Source organism: Aplidium turbinatum, chromosome 3 (genome assembly GCF_918807975.1).
Source record: "Aplidium turbinatum chromosome 3, kaAplTurb1.1, whole genome shotgun sequence".
NCBI lineage: Eukaryota > Metazoa > Chordata > Ascidiacea > Aplousobranchia > Polyclinidae > Aplidium > Aplidium turbinatum.
In genome coordinates, this window is record NC_137474.1 from 7,430,266 (window position 1) to 7,451,693 (window position 21,428).

Sequence of the window (21,428 nt, forward strand, 5' to 3'; positions counted from 1 at the left end):
TAATATAACTTAGCATGTCATAAGTCAGCACATTCAGTTAATTGTAAGTGATGACCAAGCAAGTCCAATGCTATGTGAAAAATCTTATTTGCTGACTTGACAGTAGCTGAAATCTACTTGGTGAGTTGAAGCACTTGCTGAGTTGTCACATGCTGATTGGCTGACAAAGAAGCAGGCATTTTTTACTGTTTAAACTGCAAAAGGAAAGTTTTTTTTTGAGCGACTTTGAACATCCTTGCAAGACAATTTTTTTTTTATTATAAAGGGGGTCTTTCCTCCAATGACAGGATGTACAGTAACTCTATTCCAACCTAGTTACAGTATTTGTTAACTCGGTAGCCTAGCCTAATAATTTTGTAAATTTTTTAAATGTTTTAGTTGATACAGGTATGTAAAAAAATGGCTCATGTACGTGATAGTGATACTGCCTTGTGGTTACACAATAAGCTGGGATCAGCTGAAGAAGTATGGATACCATCAAGCATAAGTGGAATAATAAAAACAAGTACCATCGACAACATATATCGATGCTTTCCTGTGTTAACTGTCACTGTAAAATTAAAATTGCTTTTGGGAGTTCTTCATCTTCCACGCCGAAACTTGGAAGAGGTGAGTTGTAAAATATTGCAATTTAAAAAAGTTACTTGTATCATGAATAGGTTTCTCCAAGTAATGTTTGATCACATCTCAAGCTGTGCATTTGAACATCAATCTTGCTAGTTGTAAGTAAGGTATGTATAAGCTGCACTGTATTGGTTTGCAATCAAGTTACAAGCTACCATATTTTCTTGAATAGAAGGTAGCTTATTTTATACCAAAGCAACACAAATTTGTTTTTTGTAAGTTCAGCTGCTGTGTTTTGAGTACTTGCAATTTTGCAAAGGAAAATGAATATGAATGTAAACACCCCTTTTGCCATTTGAAATTGTTGGATATGTTGCATGCAAAAAACAAATTACAAGTATATGCCTGATTAGGGAATCCTCTATGTATGCTACTTTAATCTCATTAATGACAAAAAATATAAACAGTGTAAAGAATGGTGGCACACTCAGTCACTCACAGTGTATTAGTTTGAAAGAATGTAAACACCCCTTTTGCCATTTGAAATTGTTGGATATGTTGCATGCAAAAAACAAATTACAAGTATATGCCTGATTAGGGAATCCTCTATGTATGCTACTTTAATCTCATTAATGACAAAAAATATAAACAGTGTAAAGAATGGTGGCACACTCAGTCACTCACAGTGTATTAGTTTGAACTGTCTTGTTATTTCTACAATAGCATACATTCAAGGTTCGATAACTTGAAGCTCTTTAACTCAAAACTTTCTCTACCTTGAAGGAGGTTGACTGGTCCCTGCAAAACGCCCGTCAAATACATGCAAAAACTATCCCTAACTTGAAACTTTGATAACTCCAAGCGTTTTTGGTGTCCCAAAGACATATGCAGTGCTCTTTATTAAATTATTTCAAAATTATTGAAAAAACGCCAATGTTGTGGAAGCGTTGCACATGCTTGATAGAGTTTGGATATCAGTTGAGGCAAAAACGATGAGCATGCTTCAGACATGCCAGTTTGTTATGACTCATGCAACTGAAACTACAACGGACACATCTGATGACAAAGATGACATCCCGACTGTTGAGCTCACCAGACGTGATGCAAATGCCGGTGTGATTTTGACCGAACATAGGAAGACTATGCAACAGCTGATGACAGTGTTGCACCATTACCCCTTTGGGGTCTGCTACTATTCGGTGAGTCCGATTCGGTGAGTTCGATTCGGTGAGTTCCTAACCTCTAACCCCAAACCCCTAACCCTTAAACGGCAATGATAATTAGGTTACGGTACCCGATAATTAAAAAAGAAAATTGAAAAAATCCCCCGTTAAGGGATCGGACTCACCAAACTGGACTCACCGAATCGGACTCACTGAAACGGACCGTTCCGACCCCTCTGACAGAGCTATTTTTGAGGCAGTAACAGAAAAACGAAAAACACACAACAGCTGACACTGCTATGATGTTAACAAGCGGGTAGTCAGACCCATATCCATTATCCACTGTAACAAGGACGCTTGATCATTACATGGAGATACAAGACTTTTTTAAATACTTGAAGATTCTGCTAAAACTTTTGCCCATCCAAGAAACAAATACACTGCTTTGAAGAAAGTGAAGGCATTGAGACAAACTGCTGTTGACGGCTATTTGTGTGTGTAAATTATGCATATGTATCAGTGCTTTTTGCAAACTGCGGATAACTCAAAGTAATTTAGCCGGTCCCTTTAACGAGCTAACAATCTTTTCAATTTAAAAGATATATGGTAATTGTTGGGAAGCTGTTGCACACTTTAAAAAATAGTACTAGTGAGTGCCTGCATAAGATTATCTCTCCGAGAGATCAGGGTTTATCTGTGCAGAATGCAAGACTGATGTTTGTAGTTAAATTTTTTTTCTGGTAGGCCTAATAAATTTATTGATGACTTCCAGATGAAACATACTATTGACGGAATAATTGAAGTTGCTTTGGAAGATTCGGACTTGTGGGTGAAGCTTGTGGCAAACATAATAAAAACTTATCCTATGACTTGCAACTTGAATTTGGATTTAAGAAACAGTTCAATTGCCCAAAATGTAATCCAACAACTTTCAGACAAAGGTAAAGTTTCATAATGTATTTGGTTATTAATAGAGTTTCGCTTTTAGCAGCATGATTGTTGCTACTTCACAATGTAGATTTTAATTTAACGACCTGTTTTAGCCTGATGCTGCGAGTTTGCTGCGGTAATAGCGGATTGCACTAGCTTTCGGAACACAGTTCCCTAGTCACGTGCTATGCTATATCTTTTGTTGCGATACAATTTATACATTGTCCAAAATGTTTAGGGTCTTATAACTCTTATATTGTCGGTTGAAACTGAAACGTGATAACAAAAACTTACTTTTGCAAAGCTCTGCTTTCAAACTGAATGTGTAGCTAAGGATATTGATCGATTTAAAAATATGCACAGCTCAAGCCAATAGTTAAATTATAATAGTCTTTTTTTTTGCCACAATTTAATTTCTTCTGATGCAAAAAAGTAGTGGTTTGTTAAATAGAAATACACTTTGTGGAACAAGCTTATCGGAAACGGGAGCAAGTCTTTTAGGCGCAGACAGTTAGGCGCCCGTCAAATAGGCGCGCACTCTGTGGCGTCAGGATATTTAGGTGCGGAGCACTGTGACGCCCGTTTAGGTGCTATTCCTAGTAAAGTCTGCAGATTGTATCAACTTGGCAGGTACTAGGTAGGGCAATGCTTTTCACACAAAATTTATATTGAACAGAAAAAATGTGTTGTTTTGTTAATGCGCGTGCATTTATTTGTTGTTAGTCATGGCTTCAGTGAGTGAAGCTGCTTTATCCGGCAATGCTTTTCACACAAAATGTTGTATTGAACAGAAAAATATGTCATGGCTTCCGTGAGTGAAACTGTTTAAACCGGCAATGATTTTCACACAAAATGTTATATTGAACAGAAAAATATGTTGTTTTTTTAATGCGCGTGTTCGGCATTTATATATTTGCTGTTAGTCCAGGTTTGCGTCGGCGAAAGCTTCATCAATAAATTATTCAAGTTTCCGAACATGACTGAGTTCACTTTTAGTTATATAAGTCAAATAATAACTACACTAAACATCAGTAAAAAATATACCGTAGCCTATATTCAAGCCAAGCGGGTGGTAAGCTTGAGTGAAGAGTAACTTAGTTTTTCGTCAAAACCTTGACTAGGTTTTGCCAAAGCTGAGCTGATACAATTTGCAGACTTTACTAGGAATAACACCTAAATGAACGGGCGCCACAGTGTTCCGCACCTAAATATCCGGACGCCACAGTGTGCGCGCCTATTTGACGGGCGCCTAACTGTATGCGCCTAAGAGACGTGGACCCTTGGAAATACACAGCATAGTCATTGCTGCAAAAAGTTAATAAAAACTCACTATAAATAGACTTTGACTAGTTTAGTGTTCAGTTGATGACAGTTGCACTTAATAATTGTATATATGTATAGTCCTTATTTTGTTTCAGGAAATGCAATTGTTTAATATGACTTTTCGTATTATGTGGCTAAACATGATCGACTGTCGGACTGATTGTGTATCTTTTCATTGGTTGCAAATTGCAATGCAATAAAATTAAAATGTGATTTTATTGTATTTCAGTGACCAACGCTGATCCTTTTGCCAGTCTACCTCTTGAGTGTCAACTCGTTAACAAAAATTCTCTACAAAGCTTAGTGGGAAGCGTACCTCCTTTAAACAGACATTTCGCTCTAAAAAGGAAGCCTAAATCAGCTGCTTTGCGAGCAGATTTAATGCAAAAATGTAAGCGTATAGCCTATTACACTAATAAGCGGAACGTAGATGTGTGACTTTAAAAACAAATAGCAAAAATTTATGGTGTACAAAATTGTACATATATAATTATTACAGTATGAAGACTCTGTCGAATGAGCTCTGATTTGCATTTAGCACCTCGAAACTATCATAAACCAATTTTCTAAGTTTCTGCAAGAACAATCGTATTGACCAGTGTTATCAGTGCAATTACATAAAACGTTTTTCCAAGCTCCTCAGCATCTGTTAATTGTACTAACATCTGGATTTTTATTTAATATTGGAAATGGCAAGATTTATATAACAATTCTGGCTAATGCGAACTACATGAGTAAGCTGTGCACTCAATACAGTATACCAATTTGGCCGAGTTGATGGTATATATTACATAAACAATTATTTTATCTCAATTCAATTTTACTTTTGCATACTATAACGAAACTTTGAGAACTATGAGCCACAAGCCATTTTTGACGACCAATAAAATTCTTTCGAATTTTGTTTTTATATCATGTATTGTATACATTTGTTAGAAACATTACGTTACTTTTTAGCCAACGAGGCTGTCAGCCAAATTAAAAAGGGAGGTATTGGAAGCGGAACTAAAACTGTTCCTGTAAAGCATCGCGACATGACCAGGCGATCGTCAGATATCGTTCCTATACGCCGTATTCCGAACAAAACAACGATACATCGTTCCGACAGTACCCGTGGTACATCTGCATCAAATACCCCAAGTACCAATAGAACACTTTCTCGAATATCTGGCAGACAGCAAGTATGGTGTTTTCTTTTTAGTTTAAAATTATCATATTAGTTAAGGAGACAGCTCCTGATGGAAAGAATTTTTTTATCAATTTTTTTATATCTATACAGCAGTAAATATCACCAAGATTCTGAATATGGTAAAAATTTGACTCTATTCAATGTCTTTGTGTGTCAAAACTTACAGTGTTATTCACTGTCCCCTTAGGGGGGTGTAGAGATTTGTGCTGTCATTAAGGGTGAAACTCAAGTATGGCGTCTTCCATTTTCGTTCAATCGGAGCCTTAATGACGATCATATGGATGATTGGACAATGGACATTGTCTGCACTTCTTCAGATGACGTATTATATGACTATGTTTTCAATGTACTTTCATTGAAACTTTCATTTTTTCCCCATGGGTCAAGCGCTGAAAAACAAATTGTTGCTCGCATCTCAACGACGGTGCCATCTTTAGAATCCCAGAAACCTTAACCCCGCCACTTTGAACTCCTTCTACAGCAAAAAGTGTTGAGTCACCGACGCAAATCTAGTTACAAGAGTTGCTAGTTTGAAGTTTCTCCTCATCGAAATGTTGATGATGCCTCTGTCAGTAAACTTTCCAGCCTATCCACTGAAAGCTGCCAAATGAGAGTTGAGCATGATTGCTTCATCTTGCCATTTATTTAATCACAACACTGGTGATAGTTAACCACATTGCAAGAATAACGGTAGCCGGGTTGTAGACCCCAATAACTGTGATGACTTTGCAAATTACTGAACATCTTTCGTTTTTTAAGTTTTAACATAATGGTGAAAACATTTTTTCACTTGCAGGTCGGAGGAACAAAGCTTTTAGACATTACTGAGCAGCCGATTGGAGGGAGTGGTATTGGGGCTAGAGATAGCAAGCGACGAAAGAAGCAGTTACAACAGCAAGATGCTGCTGCGGCTGCTGTTGCTCAGCCTCAAGATGAGGAGACTGTGGAGGTTTGTTGTTTCGTTCAATGTTGTTTGTGACTTGTGTTCTAACCATCCACTTTCAATAATAATTCTTACATTGTTCATTTTAGCAGCAAGAAAAAACTCCGGACTATGCTGCTGGACTTGCTCCGCCTTCGGTTGCAATGCAACCTCTCGAAGACGAGGAGGATGAAATAGCTCCTCAACAATCAACTGTTGAAATCCCATCATCTAATACTCCTACGAGAAGAAGCACAACCGAGTCCACGGCCGACGAGTCTGCATCAGAAGAGGAACCAATGGAGCCTCAAAACTTAAGCAAAGGTATTTGAAACTTTGGTATCAGTTTAAATTTATGCTTCAGTGTTATAACGTAAAAAAAGCTGAATTGCGTAAAAAAGTGTCAGAATCTATTTTAGAGTTCTTGTTTAATTATTATGGTTGATAGTGATAGTGTGATAGCTAATTTTTACTACTGTACATTCTATGGTTGGAAAGTCCAAATGTTCAGGTTGCATTCATCGCGTAGCAAAGGAAAGCTATTTTTTGTGTTTTTGTAATATATTTCGTGTTTTGCTGGATTCCCTTCTTGCCTAGCTTCCTAGAAATCCTTACGTTTACCTTTACTTATAAAAAAAAGATTCATGTTTTTTTATGATAAAATATTTCAAGCACCGCTACATGCCCTATCATTCATAAACGCTTTGTGCTGCGTAATGATATTTCGATTGTGCTTCGCAACTTGAAGCAATGCAACGACTCGGTATTTAACACAATATGCAATATCGCTTATTTTTATTTGCTTATGGTTCAGCAAAGTTGCATCTCTACCAAAATTGCATTAAAAAATAAAAACTGTCATGCGTATTTGTTCAGCTCAACCTGCTACCAAATCCCTTCCTCAACCGGTTATAAGTATCCAGCCACAACCGAGCCAACAAGAGGCGGTCGCTACTACAGTACAACCTGTTGTTTTATCCCAACCTGCTAATTTGTCTACTCATCAGACCATCACGTCACCACTGTAGTAAGTATTCTGTTCAGTTCACCTCAGTTGAAATAGTCTAACTTATGTTGGCACCTAATGCTCACGGTGATGTGATCCTTCCTCTTTGACGTGCTATACAGTCACAATGACGAAGAAAACTGGCTGTTTAATTTACTTTCCTTGACATTTTGTTGTTGTGCTTTCAGTGCCGTTTCTGCCTCACCACAATACCAGCCTCAGAGGAACGTGGCTGTATCTCATCAACCACAAATCTATCAAAGACTGGCTTCCCCTACTGGTAAGCAGCATGTTATGTAGCCTAGTTTTCACCACAACACTTCGGTCTAAAATATTTTTTATAGCAGGTCTATCCTCCCCACCGCATTTGGTGCAAAGGTCCCCCTACCACCAAGTCCAGTTGGTCCAACAGGCGACTCCAAATCGGAGGCAAGCAACCCTATTGTCGCCTGTGCGAACGCCGGCCAATTCATCGGCTCAAAGCGTAAGTTCCACCCCGGTGCAACAACTACGTCACATTTCCATGCCAACGTATTCTCCTAACACCATTATCATGGCCCATCAGCAGCCATCCGCAATAGTCAGAACTCCGACTGTTTTGGTAAGAAGCGTTATTGTTTTGGTTTTGGACATGAAAGTTTATCTATCAAACTGTTACAACTCGAAGCATAAAATTGCGCTTTTTTAGTTTATTTTTGGTAGTGGGAATAATTGTGGAGTCTTTTTGTTAAAATAAAAACTACGGTACAAGAGTAAGAACGGTACGGTAAAAGCTACTTAATTATTTAGGTGCGTCAGCAAGTGTCTCAGCAGCAATTGCAACAGCAATTAATCTCTCGACAGCAACAGCAACAACAACAACAGCAGCAACAACAACAACAACAGCAGCAACAACAACAGCAGCAGCAACAACAACAGCAGCACCAGCAACAAACTAGACAGCAAACTCCAAGGGCACAGTTGCATCTTTCTAATCCAAACTTCTATCAACAACGACTTCCCCAACAACAGCAGCTACCAGGCCAACCTGCCCAACCCCAGCAACAGACGGTTTTCATGAAGCCTCAAATTCTCAACCCCCCAGCTTCGAAACGTGGATTGATTCTTTCGGTAAGTAAAACACTCGTTGGTTATTGTCATTGCACATGACTAGGAAACTGTGTTCCGAAAGCTAGTGCAAACCGCTACTACCACAGCGAACGCGCAGCATCAGGCTAAAATTGGTCATTTTTATGTACATTTGTGAAGTAAACACCGATCATGCTGCTGAAAGCGAAAATCAAGCTATTGCACACGTCTGTAAGATGGCAGAATGCCGATGAAACCGCTTTTCTTCGTTTTTGTAGGAAGTGATCTTTGTAGGATGCCATCATGAGGCTAGAATCTTCGTGCCCATAGTATGTTTCTCACATAGTTCTTTTAGCTTCCATACGACTTTACACATCAACATGTTGTTATGCTGCAGTACATACCCCAACCAGTCCTTCTCATTATGATGCCTATTAGATATTGCGTCATGGCTCATAGCCTTCCTCAATATTGTTTCGGTTGTCTTGTTAGCTGACTTTCTGCAATATTGTCCATCATCACGTTTCCGTTTTATTTTCGTTCTTGATAGATCGTAAGATAGGGTTGCCAATTGCCATATTATATTTCATAGAATAGGATTGCCTATCATAGAACACACTACCCACGATAAACAGCCTCATTGTCTTTGTAATCATTAAATGTGATCAACATCCGAGTTTTAAAATACTTTGTTTACAAAACTTTATACGATACTTTCATTCAAATTTAGCCTACTTAGTATAATTTTGTACCAATTATTGCAAAATAGTTATATCCTCTTAGTTTGACTGTTTATTCTGTTATTTTTAAGGCACGGCGTAATTAGTTTTATCGAAATGGGATAAAAGATATACGGTGTGATTTTATGAATTAAATTAGGAAATTTTTTTAACACACGCTGGACCTTCATTCCAGAGAGAACAAATGTTCGAAGCACAAGAGCTTTTCCGCACTGCCAACCGCCTTAGTCGTCCTGAAAAAGCAATCATCCTTGGCTTCATGGCTGGTGCCAGAGAGAATCCTTATCCAGAACAGGGGGATATTGTTCGGGTACGTTAAAAAGCCTTGTATGTATTTAAAACCGTCGATGAAGTTGTTAGAAATGGTTGCCTATCCAGAAATCCTTACTGGTTTCGAATTTACTCAATATTGTTTGCTTGACTTGACCCGAACGACGATTTTTGTTCTGCACGGTATGAGAAATGTGACCTGGTCGTTAATACCGAGCCTTTTTGTTTCAATGATTTCAGTATCACTGTCCTTGCGTTGCAGATTGTCCTATCAGAGTCGGTGCAAAACATACAGAATCCCAATGGAGGCGGAATCATTCCTGTTATCATTGAAACCATTTTTGAAATGGATTATAGAACTGGGCGCACAAATAAGGCACAGAGGTTTAAATCGGCCATGGCTACCCACCAGCCAGGCATTAAAACCTGATTTTGTACAGTACTTTAAATGTTGCGTTTGGTAATTGCATGTTTTTGTATTCAGTCTTTTTGGCAGAACCGTTTATTTTTGCAGAAGCGATTCTTTTTAATTTAAACTTTTAAAAGATGAGGATAAGTGCGAGAAGAGATGCTCAAGACACTTTGGCATTGAAGGCTGTTCAAATATTATCCGATGATGCAATTTTATTTCTCTCCGCTTTCCCGGTCGCGTGGTGAGAACATTCGAAAGGGCGCGGTTGTGAAATTTGACTTTGCCTTCCTGTCCACTTAATCTTCGCCAACCGATGTGAACACAATAAAATGGACATGACGTCACATGATATTCGATCAGTCACTAATCCCAACCCAGAGAGCAAAGTCCGTCATTTTTACATTGCAGACGTTAAATCAATGTAAAAATGACGGGTTTTGCTCTCTGGGAAGGTGTACTCTCCGAATTTATACTCAGTGATGTACCGCTGCCCTTGAAGGATGTGACAGCCAGGTTGCATGACGATGGCTGTCGAGTGTCGAGCGTTTAAAGTACTTGCCAGAAGTAACCGTATTGCGTTTTGTAATTACAAACAAGGACGGTTTGCACAAAAATAAAACTCTGCCAATCGCTTCGTGTAAACCTACTTTCATTCCATGAATAAGCATGACCTTTGTGAGCAGAAACAAACAACCGTTTAGTAAACATTTGCATCTGTAAATTGAAGAACACAATACTGTATAATAAATCCAGTAAAACACCTAACGTGTTTTTAAGCATTTTGTAAGGGTGCTAATAAATGCATGACTTGATGCTCATGATGATAAAGAGGTCCCAGTGGATGACTACTTCGTCTGGGCAGAGCTGTTTCTTGACCTTTGTAAAGGTGCTGTAAGAGGTCAGGAAATTTATTACAGAAAGCACGACAAGAAAAAATCTTGAGTACCGGTACCCAGGAAGCTGAATCGCATTTACTTTTGCAGCATAAAAAACTAAATGTTAAATACAGTATTTTGAAAACAACTAGGAAACACCAAAGCGATAACATCAATATACCAATTAAAAGCGCAATATGTCAACGCTGACCGAAACACAATAGGCTCGACATAGTTCAATATGATGCACAGAGAACTGAGTGTTTGCAATAATTTCAATGCCCAAATTTTATCGTATTTTTTTTATAGCCGGTGCAATTGTTTTGATCAGTGATGCGGCATATTGCCAACATGTGCGAAAAACATCGTTTTATATTACTGTAAATGAACAGTTGAAGACGTTTAATTAACGTTAAGGTACATGTTACTAATGGGGAAAGACATACGAAGCTTCTATGCCAACTACATGCGTTTTGACAACGTCAATACTTGAACACTGAACAGTGTAGTTGAGAAAATCCCCTGCGCAGTTGTTTCGTGCAGAAATATTTTCCACTTTAAATTCGTACATCAAAGATTTTATTCGAAAGATCTGCATTTGATACATTTAGAACCGTTTCGACCTGGAAGGTACCACTATGTCTTTGCAACTTTCAAATATTGTGAGCAGAACCGATCGTTTCTTTTTTCCCTTGGTCATGTAGTGTGACAGCACGTCACTCTCTGTAAAAAGTAAAGATTTGGAGTAAGCTGATTAGCCTCGTAGTCAGTCGTCTCTTTAGACATCGCTTATCACCTCACTTAGCAATCTAAATGTAGCTGATGAGTCCACAAGCTCCTATTAAATCATGAAAAAGAAGTGTTTCCATACCTTGGTTGTTGTACAACTGCGGCTGCATCGTTGAAGGCAGAACATTGTCGCTTGCAGAAAGAGAAATAAAAAATATGAATGGAATCGACCACAAGCATAGCGTGAAATATGCTAGGACCTGAAATATGATCAAAGTTATAGGTTACCGTGCGTTAAATGGAACCATATGGTCCCCAATATGGCTAGTACAACCAGGGCCGCTGAGAGAAGAATTTGGGCCAGGTACCAATAAAATCCACGGGCCCTAAGTTCTAAGAAAAATGCCCCGCATCCAAAGTATACGCAATAGCGTCTTCGTTCCTGGTACCAAAAGTACCCCATGAACCCCCCTGCTAACATTACTGAGTACAAATACAAAACTTTGTCGGAATCTCTTTATTGAAGAATGCAGTATCGGTACAGTGTATTTGTCACACAACGTTTTTTATTAAGAAATAAAGCATAGAAGTATTACATTTGTTGCTACAGAAAGTGTCTAAGTGACTGCATATTGATATAAAAACTACCTACCTCAGAAAACGTGTAGTAGACGTCGCTAAAATATTGAAAAGCGAAATAATGGTTGACGAACACAAGCACTGAAAAACAAACAAGCAGTTAAGAATAACAGCACATTTCAATAAATGATGTGCTTGCACAGTACAAGCACATAGAAACTTGAATTTCATCAACACTACACAAAGCTTTTGAAGAAAATACTATTTTCATATAAATTCTAAATTCCCTTGTTTCACTTTGGTGCCTGTGCGCTAACGTAAATTGATAAACATCATACCTGAAACTAATTTCGATGGTTTATCAGCACAACTATCCAGCGGCAAGAACATGTTAATACTGACTGCCTGGCGCAAAATGGCACACGTCAGTTTGTAGCCTATATGTGAACAATTGTTTTCAAAGTTCACGGCGCACTAAAGAATATTCTTGAGTCGGCCATGAGTGGTACCATTTCACACTGAGTAGGTATTTGTTGCCCGTTAAGCCCTTGGATGAAACCAGTGCTACTGATAGATGATGTACAATGAAAGTAAAAATCTTGTGGAAGAGTATACTGACCGGAAGAATGTGATTTCAGATTTGATGCCTACTAAATAGCCTAGTTATACTTTTCATTAACGTTGTTTCATCAAGATTAATACAATAACAATTACTGCTATATCACAACAGTATTCAATTATTCATCTTACCAACTGTGAGCATAAAATATGGAGAAGTAAGCTCAATGAATGGAAAGGTTTGCAGTAGCGCGAACTCGACTACGTTTGACAAAAGACCAAATCCAATGAGAAAAAATGGGAATCCTTCGAACACCCACAGGCCGAAGTATATGCCACATGACAACTGTAAGCATATACACGTTCTTGTCAATCAAACAAAGTACAGAGCACAAGCTGTTTTACGTACCTGCAACAGCTGACAGGAATTGTTCAGGGTGAGCCAGAAAAACCTACCACATTTCAAATTGTTACTGTACCAATGCTGTAGCAGTCTGACAGAAGGTTGAATTGAAATTTTGCAGCCAAGAACTTACCATTTGTGTTTCAGGTTTTATAAGTAAATAATTTTCTGTGCAAATTTTTAAAATTTTGTATCGGTATGTAAAATGGCCTGGACTGGCGAACACCGGGTATTTATTGTGAAAGATTTCATTAGAAATGGGAAAATTAAGAAACTTTAAGACTCATTTCAAACTAAACCGTAACGATCCTGGTCCCAATCAAAAATCTGTAATGCTCTGGGTCAAAAATTTCTGAACTACGGGTTCAGCACTAAAGCGAAAGCCACCCGGAAGGCCTCGAAGTGTTCGAACTCCAACAAACATCCTTGCTGTAAAAGAGTCAATTTAGCAATCTCCCAGTCGTTCAGCTCGCAAGCACGCCTCGGCATTGAGCGAAATACATCAAATGATAACCTTTTCACTTTGAGATTAGACAATAAATGTTTTGATTGCTTAATGCTCATAAATTTAGTCTCTTTTTCCTAGTTTGAAATGTGGTATGTTTTTCTGCCGCACCCTGTATTTACGCCTGCCTTAAGTCTTCTGTTAGATAAGACACTAATAAAACTTTACAAGTTTAAAACGAAAAATTTGTCGCAGAAAAAAAAGGATTGAAAAAATTTATTCACTTTTGATTGGTCAAGTTCTATCATAATATGGATAATAGCAACCTACAATATACAAACTTGCGTTAAATCTTGCGAATATGGTATGAACCCGCAGACAATAGTTTTAGCTTCAAATGTTGGTGTTCGCTTGCCAAAGTAACAGCTCGTACAGGTTATGTTAGCTTCTATTTGAAATCGTCTTGTTTTAACCTTTTAAAAATACTCCATTTTATACGGTGTCCGACAAATTGTTCGTAAGCAATTGTTCGTAAAGCAACTGTTTGTAAAATTAATTCTTCGTAAAACAATTCTTTCTGAAGCATTTTTTCGTGCATGCAGTTAAAATTTGATGTATATGAAGAAATGCTTTAGGGAACGTTCAAATATTACGTAACGCTTTTTTTCCGAATTTTTGACCCCCCCCTCCCCCATGTAACGCCAACGTAACGCTTTTTTCAATCCCCCCCTCCCCCATGTATCGCTTTTTCACTACGAATTCAGCACAAAAAACTACCATTCCGTACTCGACAGCGTTACGTAACGTTTTGCTTGAACCCCCTCCCCCCCGATGTGACGCTAACGTAACGCTTTGCATAACCCCCCTCCCTCCCCCTCGAAGGCGTTACGTAATATTTGAACGTTCCCTTACGAAGAATTGTTTTACGGATTTCATTTTACGAAAAACAGTTTACGAACAATTGTTTTACGAACAATTGCTTTACGAACAATTGCTTACGAACAATTGCTTACGAACAATTTTCCTACAACCATTCTATACAATAGCTTGAGTTTTTAGCAGCATGATCGTTGTTTACTTCATTCTAAGCGGTTGAAGTCTAATATCGTATCAGCACAGATGCAGAACAAATTCTGCACTTGTATGGTCTTGACAATTTGGGGCGCTTTGAAACCAAATTTTGTTCCGGCAATCTACTCTACGCCACAGAAACAAATTTAGGATGGTAAACTCAGTTGTGGTAAAACTGTCTAACTTGTAATGAGCCCACAGGAACAGTGGAACACATCTCAGATCGATGGCAGCAGTGTGTGAAACCTTACTGATTATGAAGACATGTTTTGAACTTATAAAATCGTTTAGAATACTTCTTTTTCCCCTTCCTGACACAACATTGAATCTGATTGATTTATTGAATGTGAGACAAAACACACAAACTTACAGAAATCATGACTTTTAGAATTTTCTTTGTCATCACAGTGTATTCTTCAATAATTTCAGCAAGGTAATACAAAGCAGCCGCTGAAAAAAATAACATTAACAAATGTTGAGTAATTTTATTGCTTGGGAAAAATATTAAAGCTAAGTTATCAAAGACCAGCTAAACTTCGCATAGACGCAGCTTGTTTAATATGCAAGAACATTTATTACTTACCAATAGCCAGAGTTATAAATAGTATTTGCAAACCAGTGGAGATCCATGATAGTAAATATAGGAACCACATTTTGCATTCTGTAACAAAAGCAAATTTCTTTTGAATGTATTCATCCGCGCTATTAAAGCAACCCCTTCAACTTATACCTCACACTTACAAAAAGTTACACATCAAGTCCATCCACCATAACGTTTAAAATAGATCAAATAAGGTTGAAAATTTGTTTACCCAACTTAACGTTATCACACAACGCAAATATCCTTCAATGTTAAACAAATTATTGAGTGACAACATAAAACTGTATATTGTAGCACTGAAGTAAAAACAAAATGTAGTGAGTTATAAGTTCCCAGACAGTAAATCAGTCGTTTTTTACATTCTAATAAAAAACGACTGATTTGCTGCCTTGGTTACGACCATCAACGTACATTCACTAGATGACGGCAGTAACATATTCACCAAACCCTAGACACCAACCAGCGTCAACACGTACAGTACAAAAAAACAATATATAATGCAACTTCACCCAATGTGGCTGGACAAACTGGGGGTGCAGCCATTAAATTATCAGACAGTAGGATCAATAATTTCGTTCTATCGTAAGTGACAAAAGCCCATGATGAAATTTACTGAATTTTATGTCTGCTTGGATAAAAAATTCTTACACATATTCCAGCATTACGTAATTTTATGGGTAAAATAACTGTGTTAGTGACTGCTTGTTGAATGATTTGATTAAATGCCGCCACATCCATTCTGAGAAGTGTGTCCTGAAGCATTCACATTTCACAATATACGGTGCAATCCAGCTCTAACAATAGCAATTCTATTAGCTGTTCGTTGCTATCAAACAATTCTTTTCAAACAATTCAAAAAAACAAGTGGTTTAGCAGACAAGACAACAGGGTCAACGAGATTTGCTCCAAATAATTTACATAGATTTAGCTGACATGACATTTTTGCGTGGTTTTATAAGATTTGAAAATACAAATCATGGCAATGAATCAGAAATTGTATGTTGCATTTATCGGTCAATGTAAGCCAATGTGTTGAGTAAATTAACAAATGCTTTAGGTAGAAACACTTTGCAATCAATTCAACACCATTAAAAATTTCTATCTATAATAACTGTTATGAAACATTGAATGCTCAAAATTAGCGGTTAATGATGATGAGTTGCAATGTGATGAAAGCTGTGAAATGTCATTGTTTCAACGTCTTCATAATAATCATTTTTAAGTAATGATCAATTTACTCAATTCCTTAATAATTAATTCTAACGGTGTCTAAACCTCATCTGAGTCATCTGACCTAACAAAAAGTGCCCTTTTCAAGGCTTGAACATCAAGGTAATACTAACAGGCATGAGAAATACATTTCAGACAGTTTTTATGTTTGTTTCGCATAGTTATGTTTAACTTGTTTTTCGTAGTGATGGTCAGAAATAAAAACAAACTGAACTGATAGCTTGAGCACTCAAAAGCTCTGAAAAGCAACTTTACTGACTGGACAAAACCTGAATGAAAATCATCCAATGTGCACAGCCTCAGATAATGAACAATTTAGGAAAGTGAAAAAATCCACGATGTAAAAACGTTACATGAATTCAAAGCAAGACCTAAAGCAACTTCATCTTATCTCGCGAACACTTCATCTGAAGTGTGACAACAACAAATTTTAAATCTAAGAAACAATACAACACTTTTGAAAACTTTAGTTTACACATGTTCTCACGACAATTTAACTATAAGATTACACTACCAAACTAGTTTCACGATTTGTTGTTGTTAACTTTAACTCAATGCATTGCATCAGGACAATACCGGTGCATTACTTTTAGGGGTAGACACTTGGGCACCGACACTGTGACGCCGAGATATGTAGGTTTTGCCACACTGTGGTGCTGGGTGATGGGCGCTTTTCCGAGCAAAGTGCATTTTACTGTGTGTTATGTATAGTTTGTATACACATATAGTTTATGTTAATAACACTGTAAAAATATTTCCTATTTTTCTTTTACCAGTGTTTCCAGATGCTCTTTGCATTAGGAACACAAATGCCAAAATGTATGTAGTTTAATATTTGCATGGCAACAGGAGTAGAAAAGTAGTCCAAAATCACACAAAGTATCAACAAAGACTATAATTATTTGCCAACTATTACTCAGACTATCAACTTTTATTGACGATTCTGACTGCTATCAAGGGTAGCAGATTGGCCTCCAGTCAAATTTTAAGCTTCAACATTGACATGGCCTGTGTATACGCCATTCAACATACCGGTTATTAGGCCCAGTAGGGTATGCAAATGCATTGATAAAATATACCACGCAAGCAACTGTAAAATACACTGTCCTCAGAATAGAGTCGAAATCACCAGATGCCACAATGAGGCAGTTCCTAAATGTCTCAGCGTTGGAGTGAGTCTGCCTACCAGGCAGGTACCTTGGGTCTGAGCCAAAAAGTCATAGCCCAGAAAAACTGCATTCAAACTAATTTAAATAATTGTTTGTTGTCTAATATTGCAGGAATACTTTTTCATTGCTCAGCTTTTACAGTTGATTTAGCAGCTTTCTTGCCCCGTTTTTTCAAACCATCTAAATTAGCTCGTAGCACACTTGAGTATGCCATTTGAAATCTATTAACGTCTTTGGCATTGACAACAGTGCTCAGTTTCTTTTTCCCATTTGTAGCTCGAATTAAACAAAGTCCTTCAACCACAGGCTGTGGTGCGGATTGCCACTTTGCTTTCTTTGCTGATTTACGTTTTTTCGGCCTGGGCTTTGTTCTTCCGTCATACTTCTTCATTGTCACATGGACTGTTCCTGAGGTGCGGCATTTTTGATAAAGCGTTGTTAGTTCTGTTAAAAATGCATCATTTTCCAACAATACCATACTTGTTTAATTTTTATAAGTTCTTTTTTACAAAATGTAGCCTATTATAGAAATAGAGTGCAACCTGCAAACAAAAAATAACAGGAAAACATAATATTATTTTACAAAACGCTACAAAATAAGAGTACATTGAAGAGATAGAAATAAGAAAAATGCTATTACCTACCCTTGCCAGGACTATTCAATATGAAAATAATTAAATATCCACCTTTAGGGTAAAGTGCAAAATAGACATAGATTTTAGTTACCGTACGTCACATAAGCCATGATTCATATTTGAAGATAGATTTCAAAAAATACATAACTAACATGTGCACAATGTGACTTAGAATAGCACATATCCAAAAACCAAGCATAAATTTCAGAAACATAGTTTTTTTTTGAAAACTTGTTGAAGATACAGCACATTGAAAACAGAGAACAATTGAATAACATACAAAAATATAAGTTCAGCCAAAAGGTACCTAGGCACAACCATCAATGATAAAAATTGCAAACTTTGTTGCAGCAATCTTACATAAACAAATTGTTTTTGAATTAACTAAATAATGTTAAAATGTTATAAACATAATCTTGCAGGCCTATAAACCAAACAAAGACATTTTGGAGCTACCCTGTTTAATTCATAGAAAGACAATAAATAATCACTAGTTCACTACAGTTTTACTAAAAATACATAGTTATTGTTACTACACCCGTTAGTTTCAAAATGTCTATATTATATTTGGGGTTGCATAACTGCAAAGATTTTAATATTTCCAGAGTCAGTTTTCAAAAAGAGCAAGAGTGGATAAAATTGATAGGATGAACAATCGGGCACTCAAACTCTAACTTCAAAACCATAATCTTTCATGGCTACCTACCTAGTACCTATAGATATGACACGATTTGTCACATTCTGCAGATTTTTTCAGATTTCGCCAACTTTTGATAACTATCTGAATGAAATGTTCTAAAATTATATTTCAAAGTTTTTTTATACTGTTTTCCCCATGTATATAATAAAATAAACTTTAACCACATTAGGCGTTGAAAAACATAGACAATTTAAATTTGATTCATAAAAATTCAGTCAGACTGATAACACTGGTCTACAAAAAAGCACTTTTCTCTGCGGTTGGAACTCTGATAACTGATTTGGGATAAATTTGGAATCCGAACTCAGATTTTTACTATCACACCACATGTTGGAGGTATAACAAAAATACCATACTTTATTTTTGCCAAAAGTGGAAAAGTGTATAGCACACCATGTATGTGTGATAAATGCACTTTCAAATCTTCCACTTTTGGAAAAAATAACAGTGTGTCGTTATCGTATCTCAAAAATTTGACATTATGAATGAATAAATCTGAGATCAGATTCGGATTCAGCACTCCAAAATTACTCTAAATCAGTTTTCAAAGTTTGTACTGCAAAAATCATGTAGACTGGTGTAACCACTCGTTAACAGTATGATCAAACATTTTTTAAATTTTTTTCTCTTTTTCTACTACTTCCCCAAGGCAACAAAAAGCTATCATTACAAGTCAGCAAAAACAAAAAACCTTAAAAAGTTTCTGTCATGCAGTGGCAGAAATCAAAATCTGAAAAACGTGACAAAACAGGCCACCTCTCCAGATAGCCATAATTTTTTTAATGTAACATATTATAAGTAGATGCACTTAAATAAAGAATCAATTAATCCAAAGCAACAAATCTGAGCTCAGAACTCTTGCAGAGTCTAAAAATTCATGTTTAATCCAACAAAACTTAATCAATTTGATATTTCATTAAACATTCAAATAGAATTCTTTCAAACAATTTAAACAACAACGACACAATGATGGACTAGTTCTTCATCAGTTTCACCAACGACACTCCATTTATCAGTCAATGGATCATAACATTCAATTTCTTTCACAATGTGATCGGCATCCCGGCCACCTGTAACATATATTTTTCCTTGCATGATGCAGGCAGCACAACCAACCCGTTTAAACTTCATGTCACTGACATACGTCCATTTATCACTGTCAACATCATATTTTTCAACACTTTGCAATCGTGTGTTACTGCTTAGTCCAGATTGCCCACCTATGGCATAAATTGAGTTATTTAACGTCACAGCAGAAAGCCATTTTCTTGGAGCGTTCATTGGTTGGACATTCTTCCATCTAGCATTAACTTCACTCAGACATTCAACAGAGGGAGTACACCCCCCACTAGAACCACCAATGGCATAAAGGCAACCTTTGCATGTTACAAGTACATTTCCAAAACGACCTCTGTTAAGATTTGAAATGCTCATCCAGGTGTTCAAAATTGGCAAATAATATTCTCCTGAAGATAAAGTTATCTCGTGGTCACCTCCTCCGACCACAACAAGAGTCTCTTTGAAAACAGTGGCACCCATGACAAATCGTTTCACATTCATGGAAGCAATTTCTTCCCATTTAAGCTCATTATCCTGAAGATTCATTCGCCATGTGTTAGAAGATGTAAGTAAATCCTCAGTTGAGATCGCTCTTCCACCAACAAAGTAAACATGATCATTCAGCAAAATAGAGCATCCACTATCTCGGCCATCTGGTAAATCAGGATATGTTTTTGATGCTCTGCTGAGAAGACTAAAGACCTCAAGCACTTTTGACTCTGTATTTTCCCCACCGAATGAAAGAATAGTTGTTCCACCTTCTTTCATTTTAAGTTCGCGTGTATGTTGATTTAAAGCTCTTATTAACAATTTTGAACACTCATGGGATTGGATCATTAAACTTTCTTTAGAAACCACATTTTGTAAGATGTCAGGGTGAATTTTACTGAGGTTAATTGTTTGCACAAGTTCATGAAAAAGTTTGCAACGGTTTTTTTCATCATGGTATATCCATTCTACAACTGCAACAAAAATAGATATCTCTGCAACCTGGCACCTGTCTTGCTTTGAAATCAATGAAATGAGATCAATCTTTGATAGATTCTTGAAACCTGAGGTCGAAGAAACATCAATAAAATTATCAGCAATAAATTGTTCAACAGAAATTTTCATTGTATGATCACTGTAACGATCTGCCATTGCAAGTATGGCAAAGCAATTATCATTGTTAATTGAAGATTTTAGAAAATCTAAGCAAAATTGTTTGGCTTCTTCAATTTGCAGGTAATCAGCAGCACTGAGAAGATCACACACATTTTCAGAATTGATGAGTAAGGATCCAGAGTAAATGTATTCAATTAATTGCTTGACTGACTTTCCACTCATACATTGAATTTCAACAGACTTCTGATATTTTTCTCTCATTTCACTTTTAAACATTGACTCAAAGAAGTAAGAATAGCATGAAAGAATTAATCTGTTGGCAGGAATTTTTTCGTTTTCAACACATATCACAACATCAAAGAAAGATTCCAAATGTTCATAAGAATACTTCAGCAAATTTTTAGTGTCTTTTCTCTTTTTACAAACTTCTTCAATATCTTTCAATCCAGGAATTGGAAATGACATCTTACTCGATTTTTATTGGTAAAGATTCTGCAAAATTTAAAAGAAACTTATTTTATTGAGAAAATAAAGTGTCATAAGTTTTAAAATGCCATAATCTGAGATGCAGCCTTTTTCCAATACTGCAACATGTTGGGAAGCATAAAACCTACAATAACCTAAATGAATAAAAAAAATAACAGTTAACCTCTCAAGTACATGTAGCTCCACACAGAGTGAAA

The 21,428-nt window shown here is 36.8% G+C and overlaps 4 protein-coding genes across 6 annotated transcripts; 1 reads left to right on the forward strand and 3 right to left on the reverse strand.

The window, feature by feature from the left end:
* The first annotated feature begins 390 nt into the window (after positions 1-390).
* On the forward strand, positions 391-10,168 carry LOC145767209 (negative elongation factor A-like). 3 transcript variants are annotated; one of them, XM_082578988.1, is made up of 12 exons: positions 391-609; positions 2,500-2,668; positions 4,210-4,371; positions 4,938-5,161; positions 5,966-6,118; positions 6,202-6,415; positions 6,968-7,118; positions 7,286-7,377; positions 7,442-7,698; positions 7,887-8,207; positions 9,081-9,215; positions 9,438-10,168. In XM_082578988.1, the coding sequence occupies exons 1-12, from the start codon at positions 400-402 to the stop codon at positions 9,603-9,605; spliced, it is 2,256 nt and encodes a 751-aa protein (XP_082435114.1). In that variant the 5' UTR covers positions 391-399; the 3' UTR covers positions 9,606-10,168. The 3 variants fall into 3 exon arrangements, with proteins under 3 accessions (XP_082435114.1, XP_082435115.1, XP_082435116.1); XM_082578989.1 differs by having other exon boundaries at positions 7,445-7,698; XM_082578990.1 differs by having other exon boundaries at positions 6,205-6,415.
* Positions 10,153-17,368, reverse strand: LOC145767210 (protein TEX261-like). Its single transcript, XM_082578991.1, has 6 exons — positions 14,831-17,368; positions 14,618-14,697; positions 12,521-12,674; positions 11,844-11,911; positions 11,334-11,451; positions 10,153-11,185 (listed from the first exon to the last, which is right to left on the reverse strand). Exons 1-6 carry the CDS (start codon positions 14,898-14,900, stop codon positions 11,070-11,072), a joined length of 606 nt encoding a protein of 201 aa, XP_082435117.1. The 5' UTR covers positions 14,901-17,368; the 3' UTR covers positions 10,153-11,069.
* On the reverse strand, positions 17,369-17,725 carry LOC145766494 (signal recognition particle 14 kDa protein-like). Its single transcript, XM_082578220.1, has one exon. It carries the CDS (start codon positions 17,723-17,725, stop codon positions 17,369-17,371), a length of 357 nt encoding a protein of 118 aa, XP_082434346.1.
* Positions 17,726-17,789: 64 nt separating this feature from the next.
* On the reverse strand, positions 17,790-21,012 carry LOC145766495 (kelch-like protein 25). Its single transcript, XM_082578221.1, has one exon. The coding sequence runs from the start codon at positions 21,004-21,006 to the stop codon at positions 19,531-19,533; it is 1,476 nt and encodes a 491-aa protein (XP_082434347.1). The 5' UTR covers positions 21,007-21,012; the 3' UTR covers positions 17,790-19,530.
* Between the last annotated feature and the right edge of the window lie 416 nt (positions 21,013-21,428).

Bases quoted from the DNA above. Each gene is read 5' to 3' on its own strand.
- LOC145767209 (XM_082578988.1), top strand. From the start codon at position 400: ATGGCTCATGTACGTGATAGTGATACTGCCTTGTGGTTACACAATAAG. The intron at 5,162-5,965 runs GTATGGTGTTTT...TTTCACTTGCAG, and splicing joins GAATATCTGGCAGACAGCAA to GTCGGAGGAACAAAGCTTTT. The intron at 7,119-7,285 runs GTAAGTATTCTG...TTGTGCTTTCAG, and splicing joins ACCATCACGTCACCACTGTA to TGCCGTTTCTGCCTCACCAC.
- LOC145767210 (XM_082578991.1), bottom strand. From the start codon at position 14,900: ATGTGGTTCCTATATTTACTATCATGGATCTCCACTGGTTTGCAAATA. The intron at 14,698-14,830 runs GTAAGTAATAAA...TATTTTTTTCAG, and splicing joins ATTTATAACTCTGGCTATTG to CGGCTGCTTTGTATTACCTT. The intron at 12,675-14,617 runs GTAAGTTTGTGT...ATATGCTTACAG, and splicing joins TTCTAAAAGTCATGATTTCT to TTGTCATGTGGCATATACTT.
- LOC145766494 (XM_082578220.1), bottom strand. From the start codon at position 17,725: ATGGTATTGTTGGAAAATGATGCATTTTTAACAGAACTAACAACGCTT.
- LOC145766495 (XM_082578221.1), bottom strand. From the start codon at position 21,006: ATGAGAGAAAAATATCAGAAGTCTGTTGAAATTCAATGTATGAGTGGA.